The sequence below is a fragment of the Mus caroli genome, chromosome 14 (genome assembly GCF_900094665.2).
Source record: "Mus caroli chromosome 14, CAROLI_EIJ_v1.1, whole genome shotgun sequence".
In the NCBI taxonomy this organism is placed as follows: domain Eukaryota; kingdom Metazoa; phylum Chordata; class Mammalia; order Rodentia; family Muridae; genus Mus; species Mus caroli.
Window position 1 is genome coordinate 30,570,813 of NC_034583.1, and position 21,904 is coordinate 30,592,716.

A 21,904-nucleotide genomic window follows, 5' to 3' on the forward strand; every position below is an offset into this window, starting at 1 on the left:
CTGAGCACAGAGGGGGTGAAAGAATAGCAGTTTTTGCACCGGGAGGGTATAAGGGATAAGATTGGGCTCTGGAACCATTATGGAAACAATCATGTTTCATGTTCTATATTATCCAGTTGCTTTCACTTCTAACTTTTTTTCATGTTCGCAATGAACAAAATATTTTCTTGCATGCTTATGTCTTCCTCTGTCACCAGGCACACAGACACACCATCCAGAGTTAGAGAGTTCCCTGGTGTATACATCAAGAACTCTGCTCTTCCTAGCATTTCCAGCGACAGTAAAATAAGTGCAATATTAATTTTTTTCCCATTCAAAGGCCAAACACACCTTTAGGATGGTAATTCCATGCATTTCATGTTTAAAGTTCCACAAAAGCACAGGTAGAGATATCACTCAGGCAGCTAACCTAGCTGAGAAACAGAGTTCACTTGAGTTTTCCATCTGGGCCCAGTCCTGTTGAAAAGACGTATTCCTATCACATCACCAAACAGTATTCCTAAATGAACTGTAAGCTGTGGCTTGGAGAAGGCTTCATTTAGAGGAACATCGTGTCTTCAACGTGAAAATGAACAGGAGAAATAGCTAGGAAGAATACAGGTTTTTGATAGACAAGGTGAATTAAGGCCCCCTGGACTTGTGTGTGAATGGTGTTTCTCCCATGTGTTGTTTGTTTGTTTGTTTTATATCTTTCACCATCTAAGCTTCTTAAATGTTAACAAAAGCTTCATAATATTTGAATATACTTTTAAGGAATGAACTCATTCAATAGTCAGCTCTTCTGCTTAGCATGGGACTGGAGACAAAGTACTGAGAAAGCTCTGCCATCATAGAACTGATTTTTCCAACGAGAAGACTGCTATGTAACATAGAGTGTGTTTTAATTAAAGAAGAGGTCAGCTATTTAAGGAGTTGGGGAACTCAAGAAAAATTAGAAAAGAGGATACAGTGGAAATGGTATAAATCCAGTAACTCTCTAAAAATTGTAATTCTGGCAAATGGCATTATTTTAACTTGCTGATTTACATAATATATAACTTTCTTTAAAATTCACATCTTGGGTTAAGTGCCAAAAGAGAAATTTTTAGCTATTTACATGTTAACAACTTATAATTAATCATGTACATGTATGATAGAGTTAATGCTGAATATGTGCAGAAATGTTGCATATTGAAAATGCAGCAATAGTCTGAAGTGTATTCCAATATTCAGAGAAAGTTTCATCATCGAATGTCTGATGACCTAGCAATTTGAAAATGACATTAACTTATATAAAAAAGTAAGGAATGACAGTAGTGTTATATATGTAAAGAGCGCTTTCATTAATTAGATATTTTCATGTATTTGGTAGGACAAGTTATTTCCTGAATTTATTAAAAGGACAACAAAAAGCTTATAAAAGGACAATGAACAAACAAATCCAGGACAGTAATAAATATAAGGGAAGTAACAAAGGTGTCTGCTTCCTAAGAGTTAGAATGTGTTGACTATAGTCATAGGTTAAATATCTTGGAAATTAGTCCTTTTTTTCTGGGAAGGAGCCAAACACATTTAGGTAAATATGACACAGTCCTCAAATTATAGATTAAGGGCCCTGAGGTAGATAGAACAAGGGAGAAAAATAATATGGCTGTGGCTGTCAAGGAGACAGACAAAGTCCGACTGTGAATGATTAGGTAATTTTTATTGGGTAGATTTCATTTTAAATACACCAAGATATTTACATGGGAAAATTACCCAATTTAATTTAAATTTTAAATACAACTTCATTATTATAGTGTTCTTTCCTTTGCTAATATGAATCAATGTCCTTACATTTGATAAGTACTCATATTTGCACATTACCTCATTCTGGTCCCACAGATTCTAACATCTTCACTAGGATATTTCCAATGCTGTCTGAAGAAAGACCTTTTGCCTGTTCCCTACATTTGCCCTATAAGGCCCTACCTTAACCTCCTGCTTCCTGGCTTTCTTTGGCCATTTGCTCTACATCTGAACTCATCTTTGTGTTGCCCGCAGAGCTGCTCAAACAACTGGTGTTTGGTGAATATTTGGCCTGTCTTCTGGAACGATGTCCATAATGCCTACAAGCAAACTATACATGGCTAAAGACAAGAACTTGTTCAAGGGACATTTGATCATTCTCCTGCCAGAAACCTCAGAATGCTTTCCCGAGACAGGACAGAAGGTGGTTCTTCCTTCTGAACTCAGACAAGGTTAGCAGAGTCGGATCTGCCTTTTTACCAGCCATGTCCAAAAGCATCCATCACATACGTGGTTATTCAATTCAATCAACTTGACACTTCCACAAACCCCTTTCCCTTCATGCCCTTTATTCACTTTCTTTCTTCCTTTTTTTTCCCTTTCTGTTCCTTCTTTTCTTTATCTCTACACTACAGCAATCTTATTATTTTCTCTAAGGAAAAAAAATCACCTTAATTGCTGCAATGTGATGAAGACATCCACTCCATTGTGTTCTTTTCCCCCATGGTTTCTTAGGTCCATGAAACATCATTCTTTAGATAAGTAAATTTTAAAAGGTTACACACATTCCCTGTCTTTCTAGGTTTCACAAATTTACAGAAGCATCACAAAGGGTTTAAAAATCTTCAGGAGAAAAATAGAATACAGTATCCCAACATGTTTTTTTCAAAGACCTCTGTGTGTGTGTGTGTGTCTGTGTGTGTGTCTGTGTGTCTGTGTGTGTGTGTGTGTGTGTTTAAGCCATGCAAGTACTCCCAGTCTAATAATGGAGTTAGGATCCACTAGATCCATCATAATTCAAAAATACTGCATGTTGAATTACATTTGAAATAGCTAACATATACAAAATATTATTGATGTTAACATTCTAAATGTGTTTAGGAAACACCACTCTGTCCTGTAAAAGTAGAAGAAAAATAAAATTAACCCTAAATGGTTTTCATCAATTGGTTTATAAATCTCTCCAAGCACTGAAGTGACAATCTGAGTGTTTGTTATACATGACTTATTATAGATAGAGCTCTGACCTGGCACAATGCCCGCCTTTGATGGTTTTCCCAATACTCTGATTAGCTGAACCATCATAAGATTACTAATCACGCCTACCATGAGGCTCTCTCTCTCTCTCTCTCTCTCTCTCTTCCTCCTCCTCCTCTTTCTCCTCCTCTTCTTCTTACTCCTCCATTTCTCCCCATCCCCTTTCCCAGATCTTTAAATTAATTTCTAAATTAAAGTTCATAAAGAATTAGATATAAAAGGAGTGACTACTTTTTAAATTTGTTTTAAAAATTACTTCCTTGTAACAATCTAAACATTTTTGCTTCTCTTAATTTCTCAAATTTTATTGTACATTCTAAATCTTTGAAATAGACTTTGAAGTTATGAAGACATGAACCCATGTATATATTTGGTGTGTTAGTATAATCTGTTTGGAAATCTTTAAATTATTGGATTCTTTTGTGTAAGATTTGACAATTCTAAAATCCAATATTATCTGTTATAAATTACGTATTTCTATCTGAAGAAGAAAGTCACCTATTACAAAAATATAATATCCTAATGACAATTAACCTATGTGCTTATTTATGCAAAAAGTGTTTCTCTAGAAGCAACTGGAAGTCTTACTCCTAAATGATCTTAATTCTTCAAAAGTAACTCATTATCTCAAATTTCCTATCATAAACATGATAAAATTCATGTTTCGCCATATACCACAAACTGTTGAATTCACTACCTCCAAAGTAAATACCAATGGACTTGTATAGCAGCTTTGTGGAAAATAGCACATTGATACCCTAGGAAAAATCTTTTTGTGTTTATGTTTATGTGAAGAGCACCACTTTTTTTTAATAGTTTAAGACTTCCCATGGTATCTACAAAAATAGTTTATTAGTTGATCCTGGAATTTATAGGAATTTTGCCTATAAATATACATTCATTCATATTCATTTTTAACCTTGCAGAAATAATTAGAAATATACTGATATATTTAAATTTATATCTCAGGAATTAAAAAAGATTACTGTTGAATATTGGGCTATAACTGCCTGTAGTTGATATTCTCTGGTGTATGATATTTGCTCAGTACAACAGTCTGATGAACCTTTTCCCTATTGACATTCCAATCCAGTCTCTCAAAACACATGTATGATCACTATGTAAAAGGATCTACAATATGCTTTTTTGAGACTTCAAAAGATCCTACAACTTTTCTGGCACATACTATTCAATATTGTTATGATAATTTAACAAAGTTGATTGTTCAGGAAGTTTAACATAGCAAATAGTGTATGAAAACTATACCCTTTGGCTACATTCCCTCTGAAAACACACTATAAATAGTTTGTCCACAAGTTACCAATTTATTTTGTAATAAGACAACATTGTGTTTATAAATCAATGACAACCCTTTTGTTTCCAAATAATTCTAATTCACAGTCATTATCTAGGCAAAGAAAGATTCCCACTTCCATATTTGTAATGAAAATTCACAAATTAAATCAAAAAGTTTAATTCACTTAACTGTGAGCCTGTTAGACTTAAAGGAAAACTATACAGATTCGTTTATGATATCCATTCTTAATGTCATCTGAGTAAAATTAGAATCTGGCCATTTCTTATGAGACTTTCTTTAGTGACCACTAAAATACATTAAATATTCTGCTATAAAAATGGATAGAAAGCTACTTAACATATGACCAACTTGGAATAATAAATTTGTTAATTCCAAAATTATGTATATAAATAACATCATATAATTATAATGTATTATAACCCATATATCTTCTAGCAGAAAACTCAATGGCTTGTTTTAAGTTCAAAATAAACAATTACCTTACTATAATTTAAGAGTTTAATAAAAACATGATTTTCTAAAATTCTGTGATTTGAATTTCAGAATTATTCTAGACTTTCTTCAAACACACCATATATAAATATATTATAATATACTTGAAACAAGGTCAAACAACAAATAGAATATTCAATAAATATGAATATAAACAGTGTATTTTTCAAATGAGAAAAAAAGACATTTGCACAAAAGATACTTCACATGATAGCCTTTCCTGTGTTTTGACAAAGTTTCCAAAGGACATTACACTTGTAATTATACAAGTATATTTGATTCTTAGATAATGAAATGCATCATGGCATGGTCAGATAAAACTGTTGAGTAACAAATAACTCCAGTGAACATAGGAAAAATGTTCTATGACTGAGTACTTGAGAAGAAATATCTTGGTGTTTTTGAGAAAATATTTTCATTATCAATGTGGCCAGTTTGATATATTTTTTGAGCAAGTATCACATATGAAGGAGTGACTGGTTTTACATAATCCAATAGAGACTTGGGCTTTCAAGGAAGTTCACTTTTTTCCATATCTTAAGTAGCCACATCTTGAGACAAACTTCTTACATAGGATCCTAAAAGCTTCTATTTTTAGCATAACAAATAAACAAAGCTTAAGACACAAACTAAAAGGAAATTTGTTACCGGTTTACAGTCAATTCTATAATTTTAATTTTTAAAACAAAATTCTGTATCTTATATGTATCTCTAAATTGTTGCCCTAATTGTGACAGTTAACTTCAGCCTTTAACTGACAGTGTATTCCATATTAGTATTTGTTTTTGAATGTTTCATGGTACAAATCCCACAGTCATTAAGAAAAATCTATGAATATAATTAAGGAAAAATATTTCTGAATTTTGACAGTTTCACAGACAATGGATTTGACATGGATTATTACATTGTATAATTATCTCTTAAAGTTAATAAATTAACCAGAAAAGGGTTTTGGTTAATTCTTTTTAGTGAAGTTGATCTTCTCTCTCTAGCTCTAAAGCTAGACAACTCTTAGACCCAGAGAATGAACCTGAAAGAGCAAGATCAGAGTAATGTAGAAGCAGAAAGAAGTCATATAATTTTCCACTGTGGCACCATTAATGCTACTTATCCATTTGGCTGCTACTCTGATGCCTCCTGTACTGGGATCCTGTCCTAATGCTTTCCACGTGCACTTAATAGCTTCTTCATTTCTTCCTCTTGTTGGGTTTTTTCCCATAACAATTTATAGCACTGATTAATTTTAATTCTTTTCAATCCTAGGGCACTTTGGTGTTAAAAGATTGAAATATATATCTGTATCTTCAATGTATCTGGCATATAGTAACTGGGAAAAGTATGTGAAGATTAAATAGTAGCAGGAGGCTTTAGGCATATGATTTGAAGCCTAGTGTAAAATAGGAATTTTTTCGTAGCTCTTTGAAGATTTTAAACTGTGGAGCTGATCATCAGGAACACAGCTATGCCTACTCTTTGGGAATTTTAAATCTTGGTGAAAACACATGCACTAAAACATGTGCTTGTATTATTTTGTGAAATGTATTGTACCTCAAGTAAAAAAGGAAATTAATATTATTCAAATCTAGATGGGAGAGTTTAGAAAGAAGGTATCCTAGGACTCAATAAAACAAGATTAGACATTATCATGTTAAATTTTCCTAGTATGCAAGGCTGTTTCAACAATTGAAAAGTAATTAATGTAATCTTTCATTTCAATTCCATGATCATAGCTATAGATTGAGAAAGAGTACTTGCAAAGATCATTTGTAGATAGAAACTCTAGGAAAAGTAGGAATTGAGAAGACATCATCAACTTCAGCAAGCATATTTATAAATATCCCATATTTAATACTAAATGATAAGGAACTCAATGTTTTCACTATATCAGGAAGAAAGTAAGCATTTCCCTCTTATAGAATTTTCAGTATGATACTGCCAATCCTGATGATCAAATAAAACAAGGAGCTAAAACTATGTAAATTAGAAAGGAAGAAGAAATCTTTCTTTCTTTCTTTCTTTCTTTCTTTCTTTCTTTCTTTCTTTCTCTCTCTCTCTCTCTCTCTCTCTCTCTCTCTCTCTCTCTCTCTCTCTGCTTTAATACACAAATGTAAAACAATATAGGAGCATCAAGAGCAATAAAATGTTTGAGGAACTAATAAATAATTATAACTATGCAGTAGATATTTAATGAACAAAAGGTAACCATTGTCCTAAGTACCAATAATGAACAAGTAGAATTAGAAATTAAACTCATAAACACACACACACACACACAAACTATAGTTGTGTTATCATTTCTGCAAAGTAAAGTGCTTAGGGATAAGTTTCCAAACACATATAAAAGGCTATATGAAAAAAACAAAGAATCCTGAAAAATAATCTAATGACTAAAAAGCAAATTCATAACTATTTATGGGAAGAAGCAATGTTGTTAAGAAACCAAGCTTTCCTAACTTTGCCTGTATAATCAATATAATCCATGTACAAACCTTCATGAGTCATATTTTCACTCTTTGTAAACTGATTCAAAAGATAAGAGGAAATGAAAAGCAAAATTTAACATGTTCAGTTCTGAAGAACAATAATGAAAATGAAGAATAATAATGATAATGATAATAATAACAATAGAAAGGCTGACACTGCCTGTCTTCAAGACTTCTTCAAAAGCTATAGTAATCAAGAGAGTGAGGTACTAACAAGAGAATTATAGATAGCTAAATAGAACAGAGGAGACTGTCCAGATTGATATACAAAGATATAATCAACTGAGAGAAGATACCATATGCAACAAGTGATGCTCAAATAGCTATCTATCTCATGCAACCAAAATAAATGTGGATAGGTTTGTCTCAGTCTTCAGAAAAAATTTTCAAAATAAATCATAACACCACTAGAAAATTACCTAGTATGACATTAGGGGTCAATGACGTGTTAGACAAAACACTAAAAGGTAAGTAATACAAAAGAAAGAATTAAATAACCATCACAGTTCAGTAAAATTATATTATTTTGTCTATGAAGTGTATTGCCAAGACAATAAAGAGAAGCTATTTCTTGACAGAAAGCAATTTCAAAAGATGTAGCTGTGAAACGATGCTTCTAAAGTATAAAAAAAAAAAAAAAAAATTCTAAAATTCTACATTAAGAAAAACAGCCAAAATTCTACAGAAGATACTGACCTACAACTCACCAAAGATTTGCAGATGGCAAATTAGCATAGTGAAAAATATGTTCCACGCAAGATGCCAGGAACAGGTAAGTGGAAAGTGTGTGAAGGCACTAAATGCCTATTTGCATGGGTAAGTCAAGAATGCTGGCAGTACTGAAGTCCTGGCAACAATGAGGAGCAACAATATTGTTCCTGCATTTCTAACTGAAATACAATGTTGAGTAGACACTGTAGAAGACAGTAAAACAATTTCTCATAAAACAATGTATATACATGATATGATTTAACAAAAATAAAACACACATGAGTGTTTATCATGAAGATATAGTGAGAATTGTCAAATCTTGGGAACAAGCAGACGATTTTTTCAAGGTTAAATAAATAATCAAACTGTGGGAGATCTGGATAATAATAGTACCAAGAATATTACACAGCAATAAAAGGACACTTTCTGTAAAATCCAGAAAAGATAGGAGAGTATTGATGTCTCTTGACAGTGTACTTCACATCACATATGTCTAATGTTCCTGAGCTACCATAACAAGAAAAAGACATTAAAGCCAACCAAACATTATGATGAGCCTGGGGAATCCTGCAGAAAGGAGGAAGAATAGTAGGAGTCAGAGTGGTCAAGGACACCTTAAGAAAAGCCATAGCTTCAAATAACCTGGATTCATAGAGACTCACAGAGACTAAAGCTACAACCAGGGTGGATGCATGGGACTGACCTAGGCCCTCTGCACATGTTACAGTTGCTTAGATTGATCTTCTGGGACTTATGGAAGCAGGAGCTGTCTCTGACTCTTTTTGACTGCTTTTGGGACATTTTAGTCCTACTGGGTTATCTAGTCTTACTGCAATTTGATATGCTGTGTAGTCTTACTGCAATTTGATATGCTGTGTCTGGTTCATATCCATGGGAGGCTTGCCCTTTTCTGAAGAGAAACGGAAGAGTGAGTGCTGGGGTGAAGAAAAGGGAAAGTGTGTGGGGGTAGGTAGAGGAGGCAGGGAGGAGAGGAGGGATGAAAAACTGTCATCAGGATGAAAAAAAAAAAGACACAGAAACTTATTGCCCTATGAAGATATTATACTCCAACTTCATGACATTCTGGGAAAGGCAAAACAAAATTTCATGATTGACAAGTGTTGAGAGAAGGAAAGGCATATGTGGGATGATTCAGAGCAGTGAATGTTTTATGCTAATGTTAATAGTGTATAAACATCATTATGCAGAAGTATGTAAGGGCACTGTTGTGAAAATCATGAACTTATGGTAAAAAGTGGTGCATGTAGGACTACAAGAGACAACACAAGAACCTCTCTGGTGGGCAAAACAGCTAGGAGGCTGTGCACATGTGAGACATATACAGGATGTCTCTGAATATTGTAGCATATTTTGCTGTGAACTTAAGAGCTCTGTAAATGTAAATTCCATTTAAACAACTCTTCCACCCCATATACACACGTGCAAACAAAGTTAGCATAAATATATAATCTGCACCCCAATGGACCATAAAAACATTGGGTACACCTTTGCTTTCCATATGAATTTTGATTTAGTAATTTCATTGCATCATCCTCAATGGAAAACATTTTGTCCACATCAATTCTGAAATCACAGATTAAATTCAAGGTATTTATTTGCAAAGTCACAAACATTATTTTACATATTTAAATTCAACCAAGTGTGTAAGTGGACATGTAACATAATTGAAACAGTATATTCACTAATTCTATAAACCCATTCTTGCTCTGAACTAGCATCTACAGCTGTCACCATCTATCTGCATATAAGACATTCCTCTTAGCTCCAGCTTAATGATCAATGCCTTCCCTTCAAGGCAATATATATATTTCACGAACCAAATAATCAGACATTGAAAACTCATTTTCTATAAGACTTTAGACCTATGATTTTACTTTTACAAGTCTTGCTATACCCTTAAGCTTGAGTGTCATATAGATGAACTACACCCTAACCTATTATTTTACTTGGATCATGAATGGCACTTCACCTAATGAGTTCTCACGTAGACCTTTCAAGATACATTTTAGTTCCACTGTGCTATATACATTTCAGCAATGCTACATGCCTCCTGATATGATGGAGTCTGGTCTATTTCTCCCAACAAAGAAGATTAGCAGTTCATAAAACAATTTTATTTGCGACCCTGCCACTTTGCTTGCAGCATCTAAAAGGCTCCAGCCCCACCACCAGCTGAGTGGTGATTCCTGTGTCTCCGGGTGTTCTGTTCAATAACCATAGACTATCCAGCCTCAGACCCTACAAGCACCAGAACCCAGTGGAGCAAATTTCTTTAGCAATCAGGCCTAGTGCTCATTTTTCTCAATAGGACTTTGAGGGTAAAGCCCATGCAACTATACCTATACCCTACTGCCATTAAACAATGAGGAGTGCTAACTGCTTACTCTTTTCTCTATCATATTCACCACCACACAGACCATGCTCATTGCTTTCTGTAGCTTGTGGCCCATGGATACGTGTTAGTCTCTTCCTCCTCTAAAATTTCTCAGTCAAATCTTTCAGCAGCCTTTGCCATTGACAGTCTCTTTGATTTCATTTTCTCCTACTGAAACTAAAACAGAAATCTTACATGAATAGTTGAAATCTCCTTTTCCATTTAAACAAACAAACAAACAAACAAAACTACTTTAATTTTGTTTACAACATTGTGTATCTATACCCCTGGCTCCTAAAGAACTCTTTCTCTTGTAAAACTTCTGACTCTTTTCACACTTCAGGCTTTTTACTATGGTATTAATTACTAAAACTGTCTGTCTGTCTGTCTGCCTGTCTGTCTGTCTGTCTGTCTGTCTGTTTGTTTGTTTTTACAGAGTCTAGGATTGTATTTGCTAGTCACAGTTGAGGAATGACAGAGTTATTTGATTAGTTTTAGGGAAAATAAAAACTATTAAGGTACTAGTGATATCAGCCATTTCAGACCAAGTCTCTTAAGTAAAAAATGAACTTGGTCCTTGTATCCATATGCTAGAGGCAGATGACAAGCTAAACTGAGGACATATTGAAGCCAGAGGGAAGAACCAGCCTGGGTCAACTAACCACGACATAGGTGAAAAGCAGTCATTTGCTGACCAGAGCCACTTGTCCTGGGCAAGAAGATTAATACCTGGCAATATGCTGCTTCTTTTTTTAGACTGAGGAATTATTTTTGTATCAGTTTTATCTATAAGTAATAAGTTCTTTCCCATTGCCCACAGACTTTTGAATATAATAACCATTTTCTATCTCAATGCTAAAACCCTAGTTTTACCTTGAGCAACAGTAATGTCTACTTATACAATAGATCCAAAACCATGTCCTCTCAAACCTTGATCTCCACATGGATTTGTTTGCTTCTCTCTCTGCCTACCCTCATAAGTAAGTTTTGAAATTTTTCCTTTCTCCTAACTTCTTCTCATAATCATTACCTATTAATACCCAAGGGAGTTATCTTACTCATGGTACAAATTTGTGGATGCACTTCAATTATGAATATTATTTGATTTCATCTTAACTTAGTTTCACACTCGCCACACATTTCACGGTTGAATGGAAACCTCAGGTGAGTTTCATTGCCCTTCTTGTGTTTTAACTTGGTTGACCTATCAGTATCTCAAACATGCAGTAGCTGAGCTGTCTTCCTTCTCCATGATGAAATAGCCATATAGCAAACTACTTATGAGCAAGGTCATGAAACAGAGAAGAGAAATTCTGATACAAAAATGGGGCCATTAATCTATAATCCGCATACTTTCAGCAATAAAACCAACTTATCATCTTCCCTCAAATAGAGTATACCAAACTGACATTTCTATATCTAATCTCATAAACATCTCCAATGAATGTTCTCCACTGTCAGCATGTTTCCAGTAACAGCCTACCCACTCTCTAAGAACACAGACAGTGAAATTTGCAGTCATCCTTTAGCATTGATATTCCATTCAAAACACTTACTAGCTTATCCACATACTTCTTACATCTCACAAATCCAAGCTGATATCATCTTGCCTGAAGAGAATTAAAATGCTTTGCCTTTGCCTAGCTTATCTCTAGTAATCTGCCTCCAGTTTGTTTGTTTGTTGTTTGTTTTTTGACTGAGACTGGATAAGCATGCTCTGAATGAATGGGCAAGTAGACAAATGAGTGCAAGTAAATTTCTCTAAATTCTCACAAGCAGCAAACACATATGAAGCAAAAAGTCATATCTACTTTAAGTAAGGAAACAAAAACTGGAGTTTAAGATTCAAATGGGCAGAATTTGAAGACTCAATATTCAAATGTGGATTTTCTCAGTTTCTCTAACTCTTTACTACTAAGTATCTTCCCATACTGAACTTCATAGCCAACATTTTATTTAACATGTAATAGACTCAAAATTATCTCCAATTTTAATACAATTGCCTATGAATATAGAAAGTAAATTTCCATGAAGACATTCGAATATTTCAAGAATGTGTCATAAATTAACATACTTTACAGTCAATTAACAATATTTTAATATAAGTTATTTTAATTTTGTTAATGGAAATGGGTTCATGTTTACAATACAAATAAGTGCTGGTGCTAATAAATACCAACACAGTCAGGTTGTAAGAGGAAAAGGGATTTTAGCAGAAATCAATGATACATAATTTTAAAGAGTTGTTGTCTACCACAAATGTGTTCCATTGAGAAATACTGTTCTAGAGGCTCATCATATTTTTGCAGAATTTCAGAAATGCTGATCATCACACCCCCTACTGGATATGTAATTGAGGTTTTTACTTTGAGCTGTTATCTTGTGTAAAATGTTCTAAAAGGTTTTTTAACAGTTAGTCGGACCTAATGAAGCATTTTTATTCTAATCAGATGGAGAAGGAGAACAATAAGTACGGTAACAAAGTGATCTCAGAATGCTTAAGGAATAAATTGTTTTGTCTTACCCATGAATTCAATCCCCAAGTGGTCTGCTACATCCAAGTCAGCATGGAAAAAAAGGAAACAGAAAGAGAACTGGGTTAGAAAAAAATACAAACAAGAATATCAATGCTTGTAAGGCCATCCTTCCAAGGCACAGAGTATGTCTCTATTTTAGTTATGTTAGTTTAATAAATGAAACTTGTAGACAGCCAACATTAATAGCTCTTGGTATTCCACTTAATATTTATTTTCACAAACCTTATAAACCATTATTTGGCCTTTTAGTGGAATAAAAATGCATAAATAGAAAAATATACTAAATAAAGTTTTAAGTGAGGGAGTGATCAAAGATTTTCTAGTACAATATTTTTCATAATCCATGATATTCTTTGTAGATTCTCTATAGATTAAGGCTTTATTCAATATGAATTTATATGTACTTTTGTATTCGTAAAAATGACAAACCCCAACCAGGCTATGAAAGCCTATAATGGTATGTGCTTCACTTCAAGAAATTGATGATTCTTCCTTGGATGAGTTATATGAGCAAATTGTGCATTGGGAAAACCAAACACCATACATAAGTCACAAAATCTTGGTTAGATTGAAGACACAAATCCACCGTACCTGACCCATAAGCCCTGTGACTGCTTGACTAAATAGCTCCAGACAAAAGCAAATGGCAAAGCTATCACCACTTTTCCTGTGTGCCCACAGACACAGACAGTCTTGAACAACTGGTCTGCCCATGGCCAGCAGAGTACCAATCTATGCTTGACTTATTTATTTAAATAGAGTCTTGCTTCTTTCAGTTGTTTAATCCTGTCCTCACTCAAGATGTAAATTCAACATTACCTAATAATGTTTTTGTTTGCACAAGTATTTGTCTGGAGTAAGGGGAAGTGAGGCCAAAAGGTGACTGCTGAAACTGAATTTGTTTCCAAATTAATTACTGGCCTTCTTTTAGGGGTGCCCTGCTTAGAAAAAAAAAAGCATTTTCACTAGAAAACATGCAAAACTACACATAACTATTAGTGCATGTGTTCACACACATACAAGCACACACACATGCATAACCCCCATTCCCACCCTCCCACCCACACACTCAGCAAGAGAGAGAAAACAGTTTTAGCACTTTAGTCATTTTATATACTTAATTCATTTGTCCTAAGTTCATGAAGTTTACTTCCACCTCTACCTCCACATCCACCAACACGACCACCACCACCACCATCACAACCAGTGCTTTTAGGGCTCTTCCATCATACTAGTCAGAAGCTATGTATTTTAATCTCCCTCCCCTCAGCTACAAGCAACCTCATCATTCTGAGTCAGTTTGACTTGCCTACAGTTCACTTGAAGTGACAAAAATTTATGTAAATTATAAAATGTCTACTTTTACTAAGAAAAATGGCAACAGTGTTTCTAGAACACAGATTTATCCCTTTCTCCTCACAGCAATTTTTCACTGATTGCACTGTGTTGATAAATACTTTCTTCAATCCCTGGTGGAAAGACAGTTTCTTGTTCTCAGTGAATTCAATCATCACCAGTAGAAGACCACCTAGTAAAACCTCTGGCCATTTCCTTTTAGTAAGTGCTACATGAAAAAACATGCAATGACAGGAGAATCAAGAGGCAAAGATATTGCTCCTAGGCAGGATGAAAGTTTCTATGCAAAAGAATGAGATTTAGGACCAATGGACAAATCCATGCTCACAATCTTCTGCAGATAAGAAGTCTCTGACTGTGCTCTGGAAAGATGGACAAGATACTGGATATACAGAATTCAAAAGTAAGGTTTGAGTGAGATTAGCAATAATGAATATAATTAAAACCCTGACACAATTCTTCATTTACTTAAGGACAGGAACAAAATAAAATCAAGAGACAGCAATGTTTAGATATCAGGAAGCAGAGACTCTCAAGTGGACCACAGATATTCACAGGCTTAAACCTGAAGTGAGAAGGATCCTAGCCTAAATTTGGTTGAAAAAGAGCTTTCTGATAAAGTCTACATAAATCAATATTAACCCCCAAGGCTGTTTTGCTGGCCTATACTTAACTGGTTGCCAGCCTCCATTCTGCCACACACTATGGTGATCCCCCTATGTCTGTGACAAGGGATATAGACAACTAGGCTTCTTGAGTAGACTGAGCTAGGAAGTAAGCAGTGTGTTGATACATTGACAGTCAGGCTGTACACTTTACAATCACAAGTTCCTGGCCAGCATCATAGACAAATAACACAACTACAAATTATTCAAATACTGAATAATTAAATATAAATAAGAGCGTCGATTAAAAGAAATTCCTGTTAATGTAAATCTTATTGGGCGTTCCAGCAAAGTTCTATGTCTTTGGTTATTGATGGTAAACTGCTTACTAATTTTTATGATAGCCTCTTCATGGAAACTGACAAGACTAAATATACGGAAAAAAAATTAATTCTTATTTAAAAATCTGTAGCTCCTGTTCTTTCACAACCTCCCACCACCCATATCACTATGACATACACCGCTGCATTAAAAATTCTAAACACTGGGATCACTATTTATCAGTTTGAAGATACTGACAGGCTTTGGTTCACACAGAAGAATCAATGAAAATCCATGAAAAGTGCATGACAGAAAAGCAATTAATTTTGATATTTCAGTCATACACAGAACATAAACCATACTATTTCTCAGAAGACTGTGTTGATTATTTCTCAAGGTAAAAAGCCTGCCTGAGGATGTTGAGGCCTGCACAAAACACCAAGAGGAACAGAGTGAGAATTAGTCAATTAATAGTTCACTTATTTATTCCCTCAATCTGCTGAGTACCAAGAACTGTTCAGATCTTAGGATGAACTAAGAGGCACAGGGCTCAAATCAAAGCGATTGGATTTCCCCTGAAGCATACAAGGCAATGTACAATTTACATATTTTTAACATCTCAATCAACTTGTTTTAGAACATTCATCCCCTTATCATTGTGGGAAAGTGATCAACTTTTACCCAGTACTCAATGCTCAGGAGATGATATAATGATGGGATGAGCTTATAAACTGGCAACCATGCCCACTATAAAATATATACACAGAACGATGAAGCAAATTTCCTCAATCATATGGGCTACAAGCAAGTACAACTGCAGTGGAGCTCAGGTAGCCTGACTCTTAGCATTCATTTATCCAATTTATAAATGTCTTTCCTCTAAAGAGCTAACTAACTTTTTGCAATGTCATGAGGAAATGAGATCTTTGGGGATGAATTATTTAATCCACTTAAAAAGAGTAAGTTGTTTTTAAGCTCCCACAAGCACTTGTGAGCACCCTCCAGCACCCCTTACTTACTGCTTTCCCTTTATTTACAGATGGAAGGCCAAAGATGAATTGAGTGATGGGGTATAAAGAAAAACAACTGTTTCTTGTCACCAAGGAGTCAAACTAGGACTGTTAATATTTCCTCCTTAGTTACCAGAAAAAACAAAATCTGTAAGATGAAGTTGATTTGGTTATTTTTATAGATAGCAGATGCTAACAAACTTGTGTTTGAAAATCTGCCAAATATTAAACTAAATAAATTTAAACTTGGAGTAATATTTAGCAGATGTCAGCAACTCTTCCCATAGAACTAAACGATTTCAGTGGCTTTAGGAACAAATAAGTGTTAGGAAGTCATTCTGTCAGGTCAGATGTACTGGACAACTTGTCAAATTCAACCCTCTATTTTCACTAAAGTTATTTATCTTATATATATATAAAGTTATATATTTTATATTTTGTATGTAACACAGTGTATTTATTAAAAGGCACTAAGGTAATAACACAGAAAATTCAAAATATTCACTGCATTCCTTTCTTTACATATTACCAGTTTTATCTGGGACAAATACTGAAAATACAAGGCACTACTAATAACAACACTCATTGTGAGGCAGAGATATGAATTTATTCCCAATTTAATTGAAATTCAAGGTCAAGATCCTTGAAACCACTTTAAATACTACTGAGCAGGGATAGCAGGATGCTTCAGCAGGTGTCTTAGTTTCCTTTCATAGCACTATACATGATAGAAATACCATGACAAGATCAACTGAAGAGAGAAAGGGTTTACTCAGCACACACTTCCATGCTACAGTTCATCATGATCAGACTGTTTGGCATCATCCACCTTGAAAGAACTGATCACAGTCATCCACAGTCAAGAACAAAGAGAATGGATTAGTGATTAGCTCCTTTTCTCCCCACATATAATTCAGTATTGCCAGGGAGTGGTACCAACCACTGTGAACTGCCTTCAATTTATACATCATCCTCCCCTAAGACAGGGCAACAGGCCAACTCAATCCAACAATTCCCCTTAACACCCCCTTCCATGGTAATTATAGATGGTGTCAAATTGAAAAAAAATAAAAACCAACAACTAGCAATCAAAGTGAGTAAAGATGCTTTCTGTCAAACCTAAAGGCTTGGCTTTGATCTACAGAAACAACATGGAAGAAGAATGAACATACTCCTGCAAGTTTTTCTCTGATCTCAACATGTACCTACATACATACACCTATGTAAACACACGTACATACAGTAAATAAGTGTAAAAACAAAAAAACTCCCTTGAACAATCAAAACCTATTGTGATAAGCTGATATATCCAGCACAGGTGCCTAAACTAACATGCTGAACAAAGGAAACACAGTTCTTGACTTAGTTCCAATCACCAGATAAATGGGACACTGTGTTGCCTAACCTAGGATAAGGAATTCTGTGTGGTGTAACACAGTGACACAGCAACAGTAACTCTGTCAGCCTCAGTGCTGAACTAGAAAGATTAAATGAAGGTGCCATTATCACAGAGTATCTCTGCAGGTGCTCATTTAGACTTTTGATCCATGGAAAGCAGAGAACTTTACACAAAAATAGTGATCTGTGGTTTATATAGTTAAAACACTGGGGGCCAGTAAGATGGCTCAGCTGGTAAGCAGCACTTGTCAGCAAGCCTAATCACCTTAATTTGATCCCTAGAACACACAGGGCAGAAGGGGAGAATCCACTGCTTAAGCAGTTCTATGACTTCCCTGTGCACACGGTGATGAACAAAGGTTTGCACATGAGCATGACCATCATTAGAGTTTTTCAAGTGAAACCAGAGATGTGAAATATCAAATCAGTACTTTTCTCCCATATAGGTTTCCCTCTTTTCTTCCTAGGAACACATACATGAACACACACACACACACACACACACACACACACACAGAGAGACAGAGAGACAGAGAGACAGAGAGAGAGACAGAGACAGAGACAGAGACAGAGAGAGAGAGACAGAGAAAGAGAGAGAGAGAGAGAGAGAGAGAGAGAGTGAGAGAGAACAAATGTTAAAATGTGAAAACAGGTTTTAAAAAAGAAAATTGCAAAGTGGGCTCAAAGTTCCGTTGCTGCCCCACAGCAGCAACCCTAAAAGCCGCTTAGATGAGTGTGGTAGACATTGTCCCTGTGAGTGCTCTGTAGGCAGCAGTTTCCATTTTGCCAAGAAGGACTGTGTTTTCTGGGAGTGCCTATAGTTCTAGTGACCTCTTTTAGCTACTATAGGAAAACCTTGCCATGCTAGCATGGAGCAAGCCATCCAATCACTTACAAAGCATGCCCATTTCAAAGTGTTGCTTTTCATAATGCAACTGTAGTCTATCACTCCATATGTTCCACTTCTAGATCTGTGTCAAAGAACATGTCCCTGCTGTAGTGTTTTGAATATGCTTGGCTCAGGGAGTGGCACAGTTATGTGGTGTGACCTCAATGGAGGAAGCAGTCACTGTGGTTGTGAGCTTTGAGAGAGCTTCCTCCTAGCTGACTGAGGATACCAGTTTTCTCCTGTTTTCCATCAGAACAAGACATAAAACTCTCAACTCCTCCAATGCTATGCCTGTCTGGATGCTACCCCGCTTCCTGCTTTGATGGGAATGGGCTGAACCTCTGATCCTATAAGCCTGCCCCAATTAAATGATGTCGTTTGTAAGAGTTGCCTTTGCTTTGGTCATGGTGTCTCTTCACAGCAATGGAAATGCTAAGTCACCTGGTGACACTCCACGAAGAAAGAGTCCATTGTAACATAAAAGACAAAATGACATTTGTGAAGGTTATAAGTGAAATCCTGAGTATTTGCTAACCCTCCGTGTCTTGTTTCCTCAGTCTCCAGGAGATCCTAATATCAGTTAGGATGCTCTGGTTTCTTATGATGCAATAGTAGCTCATGTATTCTCCTTGCTCCCAGATGAGATTATAGGCCAGGTGAAAGATGTCATTTGCTAAAGCAGTGTCAGAATTGTCCCTGTTTCATACAGCAAGGTAGGCATACTAGAAAAGAAGGAGTTGGCATCAGGGGATTCTGATTAAGGAAGAAAGCAGGGGGCAGAGAGTTCAAGCAACACATCTCCAGCTGCTTCAGTCTGGAAAGTAATATGTGAAATTTGCTGATTACACACATCATTCATAAAGTCAAGGGGTCACAACACAGGTGAACTGTGAACTGTGTTTGCCAAAGGCTGCCAGAGCATAGAGCTATGTCATTAGGGGAAAGTGACTCTAAGTAGTCATTGAGAGAAAGTGGTAGCAGGGGTCAGAGTGACAAGCAAACCTGACTCCCTTGTCAGGTCCTATAGCATCAGGGGTTAGTGGTGGTGGTGGTGGACAAGGACAAACAGGAATCTGTCAAAGGGAGGAATATAACCCTGCAACAGGGAAATCAAGGGAGTCTTTGCCTAGGACCTCTGTTCAGCCCTGTCACCTGGCCCTAAAAGAAAAGGCAGATTATCACATTGTTCCATTCTAACTATTTAGTGGAAGCTTTAGAATGTTAATGCAGGTCAGATTGCAATCTAAAGCCTTCCTTTGTTACCTCAGCAAACATACAGTTTTAATTTTCATCAGTCACTTTTGAGTAGAATTTACACATGATCATAAATAATTGCAAATAAATATAAAATAATATTGGTGAAACAAATAGAAACCATGACTACTGACCATTGCTAAGTTTTATTCTATCTTTTCTAGTTCCTCTTTTACATTTGCAAAATAAGCAAAGTGTCAAGTATAGACATCACCCTGTATCATAAGCCTAGAAGACTATCTGTGGTTGTATCAGCTCAGGAAGCACAGCTGTCTCTCACCTCCACTACCCTGGGACCAACGGCATTTTCCACTGTTGAGAAGAGGCCATGACACCATTACTGTAGCCAGCATCCCCACAGACAGGCCATCAATCACCAAGAAAGCAAAGGCACTCTCCGGAAAAGCACAGTGCCCCATTTCCCTTTCTTGGGGCCTCATTACAAAGTGTGACCTCTTTATTTTCCTTTAAAAAAAACTCTATTGTTGATTCCCATTGAACATAGACATCTCTGTTTCACAGTCTTATAAGCAAAATAAGACTATTCATTTGTGCTAATGGAGAAGCAGCTGGACTGAAGATCAGGCCACATATTCATGCAGCTCATACTCAAGAGAAGCATTCAGCTTCACAGAATACAATTACAAAACAGGGCTTCAAGTGCTAGTGAGGTCCTCAGTGGGTAAAGATACTTGCCATCAGACCTGATCTGAATTCAATCCCTGGATAGAAGGAGAAAACCAACTGCCATAGATTGTATATGTAGGTGAGCACAAGCAGACATGTAGATACACAGACATACTCTCTCTCTCTCTCTCTCTCTCTCTCTCTCTCTCTCTCTCTCTCTCTCTCTCTCTCTATATATAAACATATATAGTTTAGTTCCCAGTAAGAAAGCCAAAGGAAAGATTCAAAGATTAACCTTGACTAAGCTGTTTGTATGGTTTTCATGGGACAGGATTTTATAGCATTGGGTATAACCATAACCAAATTCCCAGTTTCCCTCTAATGAGACAGGATGATACTATGATAGGCTTCAAATTGGCAGTTCAGGAGATTAGGCCTAAAAACCAGGCTTTAAGCAACTAGTTAGAAACTGCCCCACCACCTGGCCTGAAGCAAGGACAATGGGTTAGCAACACTTTCCAGCCCTCACACCCTGAAAAATAGTTCTGGAATGCCCTTAAGAGATAGAGCCTCCTAACCAGGTATGGTGGCACACACCTTTGATCCCAGCACTTGGGATGCAGAGGCAGGCAGATTTCTGAGTTCAAGGCCAGCCTAGTCTACAGAGTGAGTTCCAGGACAGCCAGGGTCCCACAGAGAAACCCTGTCTCAAAAAAAAAAAAAGCAAAAACAAACAAACAAACAACGCCCCACAGAGAGAGAGAGAGAGAGAGAGAGAGAGAGAGCCTCCTACCCAGGAATTCCTCAACAACAGATTTAATCCCCATGCCCCATAATGGTTTTGGAATGTCCCTAAGAGAAAGATCAAGATAAGGTCATTTACCCCTAGAATTCCCCTAATGCACTTTAAATCTAGCCTGTGAGCTCACTTGGGTGTCTTTTTTTTTTAATTAGATATTTTCCTCATTTACGTTTTCAATGCTATCCCAAAAGTCCCCTATAGCTCTTTGTGTATTTTCTCTAGCTCCTCCATTGGGGGCCCTGTGATCCATCCAATAGCTGACTGTGAGCATCCACTTCTGTGTTTGCTAGGCCCCGGCATAGTCTCACAAGAGACAGCTATATCTGGGTCCTTTCAGCAAAATCTTGCTAGTGTATGCAATGGTGTCAGCGTTTGGAAGCTGATTATGGGATGGATCCCTGCATATGGCAATCACAAGATGGTCCATCCTTTTGTCACAGCTCCAAACTTTGTCTCTGTAACTCCTTCCATGGGTGCCTTGTTCCCATTTCTAAGAAGGGGCAAAGTGTCCACAGTTTGGTCTTCGTTCTTGAATTTCATGCTTTTAGCAAATTGTATCTTATATCTTGGGTATCCTAAGTTTCTGGGCTAATATCCACTTATCAGTGAGTACATATTGTGCGAGTTCCTTTGTGATTGGGTTACCTCACTCAGGATGATGCCCTCCAGGTCCATCCATTTA

At 36.2% G+C, this 21,904-nt stretch overlaps 1 protein-coding gene across 5 annotated transcripts in view; it reads right to left on the reverse strand.

Moving 5' to 3' along the window:
* Window positions 1-21,904, reverse strand: part of Nrg3 (neuregulin 3) — a 1,097,250-nt gene that overhangs the window by 114,695 nt on the left and 960,651 nt on the right. For all 5 annotated transcript variants that reach the window (XM_021181241.2, XM_021181244.2, XM_029468885.1 and 2 more), the window contains exon 4: window positions 12,948-12,971. In XM_021181241.2, coding sequence (XP_021036900.1) covers window positions 12,948-12,971 — 24 coding nt within the window. The remainder of the gene's footprint in view (window positions 1-12,947; window positions 12,972-21,904) is intronic.